Source organism: Crocuta crocuta, unplaced genomic scaffold, assembly GCF_008692635.1.
Source record: "Crocuta crocuta isolate KB4526 unplaced genomic scaffold, BGI_CrCroc_1.0 scaffold327, whole genome shotgun sequence".
Taxonomy (NCBI): domain Eukaryota; kingdom Metazoa; phylum Chordata; class Mammalia; order Carnivora; family Hyaenidae; genus Crocuta; species Crocuta crocuta.
Window position 1 is genome coordinate 994,993 of NW_027529176.1, and position 4,427 is coordinate 999,419.

Below are 4,427 nucleotides of genomic sequence, written 5' to 3' on the forward strand. Positions count from 1 at the left end.
CGCCTGCGCTCCTCGCTCATCTTCAGCGCTTCGCAGGCCGAGGGCGCGGGAGGCGCCGCGGCCGCCACGGCTGAGAAGGTGCAGCTGCTGCACAAGGAGCAGGCGGTCAGCGAGACGCTGGGCCCCGGTGGCGAGGCCGTGCGCTCCGCCACCTCCGCCAAAGTGGCCGAGCTCCTGGAGAAATACAAGGGCCCGGCGGGCCCGGCGCGCGATGCCGGAGGCGCGGGGGCTCCGGTCACGGTCGCCAGCCACAGCAAGGCTGTCGTGTCCCAGGCGTGGCGGGAGGAAGTGGTGGCGCCGGGCGGCGCGGGAAGCGAGCGCCGCAGCCTCGAGAGCTGCCTCTTGGACCTTCGCGACTCCTTCGCACAGCGGCTGCATCAGGAGGCCGAGAGGCAGCCCGGAGCGGCCACACTCACTGCCACCCAGCTGCTCGACACGCTGGGCCGGGGCAGCACCGACCGGCTGCCCTCTCGCTTCCTCTCTGCCCAGGGCCGTTCCTCCCCGCAAGGGAGGGACAGCCCGCCGCTGGAGGGGTCCGGCGCCCGCCAGGCACCCCACTCTGAGCCGAAAGGGAGCCCCACCTCTGCCTACCCTGAGCCGAAAGGGAGCCCTACCTCGGCCTATCCCGAGCGCAGGGGCAGCCCCGTGCCCCCTATGCCAGAGCGCAGGGGCAGCCCCGTGCCCCCCGTGCCCGAGCGCAAGGGCAGCCCCGTGCCCCCCGTGCCCGAGCGCAGGGGCAGCCTCACCCTTACCTTCTCTGGGGAGTCTCCCAAGACTGGAACCCCAGAGGAGTCGGCTGGCGGCCCCATGGAAGTCCTGCGCAAGGGCTCCCTGCGCCTCCGCCAGCTGCTGAGCCCCAAGGGTGAGCGGCGCACGGAGGATGAGGGCGGCTTCCCAGCGCCGCAGGAGAACGGGCAGCCAGAGAGCCCCCGGCGGCCGTCGCTGGGCAGGGGTGATAGCACTGAGGCTGCCATTGGCGACGAGCGGAGCCCGCGGGGGCGCATGACCTCCGCCACGGCCAATGCCTTGTACAGCAGCAACCTGCGGGATGACACGAAAGCCATTCTGGAGCAGATCAGCGCCCACGGTCAGAAACACCGCGGGGTCCCCGCCGCGGCCCCGGGCCTGGCTCACAGCAGTCCTGAACTAGGCCGCTCGCCAGCTGCTGGTGGCCTGGCCCCAGACATGTCCGACAAGGACAAATGTTCTGCCATCTTCCGCTCGGACAGCCTGGGGACGCAGGGCAGGCTGAGCCGCACGATGCCTGCCAGCGCCGAGGAACGCGACCGGCTGCTGCGCCGCATGGAGAGTATGCGCAAGGAGAAACGTGTCTATAGCAGATTCGAGGTCTTCTGCAAAAAGGAAGAGGCCGGCGGCCCGGGGGCAGGAGAGGCCCCTGCAGAGGAGGACACCAGGGACAGCAAGGTGGGCAAGTTCATGCCCAAGATCCTGGGCACCTTCAAAAGCAAGAAGTGAGGCTGCTGGCCTGACAGCCCAGGTCCAGGTGCCTGCATCACTGCCGCCCCGGAGGCAGAGCACCTGCTCTNGCTCCGTCTCTTTGTGCCTTAGGCCCCCACATGTCCGGGGGGGCCATCTCTTTCTGCCTCCGCCCCCATCCTTGTGGGGGGCCATCTATGCACCTCGGCCCCTCAGTCTTTGGGGGCCTCACGTCTCAGGGCTTCCGTGCCTCAGGGTCCCCTCTGCTCACTGCCTCTTGGCTCTACTGCCGCTGCTTCGCTGCTCCCCCTTCCCGTGTCCTGGCGGCCCCAGCCCCTCTCGCCCGCACCCCCCCCCCAAGGCCTGCTGTGTCTCCCTCCACGACAGGTGGCTCGGGTGCCACTTCCTGCCCTGTTTGCTTGCCCCCCTGCCTCCCTGTCTGCCTCCTGGCACCTTAGCGGCCTCCTCCCTGAGGGGGGGCAGTGCTGGCTGGGGGTGACTGGTGATGGGGGACGGAGGGCCAGAGAGGCCGCCCTGCCAGGGGAACTGAGGCAGGCCCGGCCACGCTGCCGGCCACGCTGCAGCCAGCACCCGGTGAGGGGTAAGGGCTCCGGGTTTTGCAACCCTGTGTAGAGCCGCGAAGGGGCCCAGGAATCCCCGGAAAAGGGCTGGATGCGGAGCGCCTGGACTCCGCAGGGGAGGGGAGGGGAGGGGAGGGGGTGGTGCGGCGTGCTGGCTCAGGGCCCCGCGGCCCTCGAGTCCACTCTGTTCTGGGTCTTTTCCTCTTTGTCACCAACCTGCAAAATCGAAGTTTCCCTGCCGACCTTTGCTGTATCATTCTCACCTGTGGAGAGTGACTTTCATTTGGAATGACCCATTTGGGCACCAAATGCTGAGGCACTTCCCCACCATAAGTGCTGGCGTCCGCACTCACCGGGGAAGGATGTGACACACGGGGTCGCTGAGCAAAGGCAGCACTGTGACTCCGCATGGCGGGAGGGGAGGCTGGGGAGGCTGGAGGACACTCGCCCCTCAGCAGCTCAGCCTGGTTACCAAAGCCACGAGCCAGGTAAGGGGACAGCAGGCGGAAGGTCACCAAGGAGCCAGATGCGCTGGGGTGTCCTTGGCCTGGCCACGCTTGCTGACGAGTTTGCTTGCGAGCGGCCTGGCGTGGCCCGTGGCCGAGGGGGAGCCCCGTGTGCGACCTCCACGGCGAGCGGCCTGGCATGGCCGTGGCCGAGGGGGAGCCCCGTGTGCGACCTCCACGCCGCGAAACATCTCAAATGTGACTCTGCACATTCAGGTGTTGACAATAAAACAAGATCTTCCCACACATTCCTAAATATATAGTCGCCCCGTTGTACGTTGCAAACTTTGGTCTTGTGAATGTCTCAGCCGTCCCTCTGGACACCAGCGCCCAGCCCTGTGGGGACCGCTGAGGACCCCCGCCCGCCCCGCCTCTGCCGCGGCGCCTCCTGCCACGCCCCCTAACCTCCAAGACTCCTTCCACCTCAGCCCCTTCCCAGACGGGCTCCGCTTCACGGCCAAACTGCTTTAGCCCACTACTCCCGCCCCTTACTTCCACCAGCCCTCCGTGCAGGCGCCCCCCACGGGTGCGCCCCTGGGGGATCCCCGTTACTGCGCACACTTCCCAGCCTTCCCTGCGCTGGGTGCCCAGGTATCTGGACCTCTCAGCAGCCCCCAGGCCTGTGTTCGCAGGGCTGGGCTTCCTGGGGCCTCGCCTGCTCCTTTCTGGGCTGTGATGCCAACTCCCAGGGCCCCGTCCGTGCCCCTGTCCATCAGCGGGGGGCTAGGCCTCAGGCTCCAGGACGTCGACACACGGCCCGCTCCGTGGCTGGCTCACCTCCAGTCCTGCACCGGGGCGTTGATCCTTGCCGCCTTTCTCGGCCTCCTCCCAAATCCTGTTCTGCCTTCTCGGTCTCTCTTGCAGCCGACTGCCGGGCCGCTCCCTCTGGCCAGCTCCCCTTGCCCTTCGCGCCGCGCCTCCGCGGCGTTTCCCGAGCGAGCGCAGAGCTCCTGCTCCCGGCGGCCCCGCCCCCAACGCAGCACAGGCCACGCCCCTTAGACCCGGCGCTCCAACCTGCCGGTGGGAAAAGGGTCTCCCCTGCTGTGTTCCAGCCCCTGCCCAGGGTCAGGGTCACGGCACCCTGCAGCCGGGAGACAGGTGCCCATTGGGCCCCTTGGGTCGCTCTGGCTCCCACACCCCTGAGCCCACCCTCCACCAGGACAAACCAGCTGCCAGTCACTGTTGGTGACAGAGGAGCACGGGGTCACCAACAATGGCCAGTCAGGAGCTGTACCCTGGGGCGCTGTCCCAATCTCTCTTCCACTTTGGCTCCGGGTCACAAATGCAGTCGTGTGATAGCTTGCCCCCAGGTAGCAGGTGCACAAGTCCCTGCCTCTCCAGGACCCCCCTGGGGACAGCCTGGTCCCTCTGATGGGCACCAGGTAGGCCCCAGAGCATTTGTGGACAGAGGACAGGAAGCTGCCCCCAAGGAGCCCCCCCCCCCAGGCCGGCCTTTGGTTATGTGAGCCTAGAGCGAAAGCACTGGGCAGACAGGGGCCACACAGCTTCTCATGGGCTCTGCGCTAGACATCGGGGGCCTCGGAAGGGGGTGGACACCAGGAAAAGGGTGCGTGGCCTGGGAGAGGGTCTCATACTGAGGACAAAGGACGGACAGGTAGGCTGTGGCCAAACAAGACTTTATTGGAGGAAGGGGCTGGGGGGGGTGGGGACCTCTCCCCCCCCCAGAAACGCTTGGACAACGTCCCTCGAACGCAAGGACGCGTGCAGGCACAAGCGGGAGCAGGTGAGGGAGTGGGGAGCACGGGGCGCTGGGGGCCGAATCCGGAGCTGGGCGAGGGGCGCGGGCTGAGTACAGGAGCCGGACTGGAGGCTGGCGGGCGGCTCACGCGCGGGGCCCGGGGAGCAGGGCCAGGCGGCCGAGCGCCGAAAGGCAGATGGTTCC

At 67.9% G+C, this 4,427-nt stretch overlaps 2 protein-coding genes across 2 annotated transcripts in view; one reads left to right on the plus strand and one right to left on the minus strand.

The window, feature by feature from the left end:
- Positions 1-1,544, plus strand: part of FAM83H (family with sequence similarity 83 member H) — a 3,828-nt gene extending 2,284 nt beyond the window's left edge. Inside the window, exon 4 of the mRNA XM_077758236.1 lies at positions 1-1,544. This exon is cut by the window's left edge and continues 340 nt beyond it. Within this exon, the coding sequence (XP_077614362.1) occupies positions 1-1,476 (1,476 nt within the window). The 3' untranslated portion in view covers positions 1,477-1,544.
- A 1,703-nt stretch (positions 1,545-3,247) lies between these two features.
- MAPK15 (mitogen-activated protein kinase 15) overlaps positions 3,248-4,427 on the minus strand; it is a 6,744-nt gene continuing 5,564 nt past the window's right edge. The window contains exon 13 of the mRNA XM_077758135.1: positions 3,248-3,538. Coding sequence (XP_077614261.1) covers positions 3,248-3,538 — 291 coding nt within the window. The remainder of the gene's footprint in view (positions 3,539-4,427) is intronic.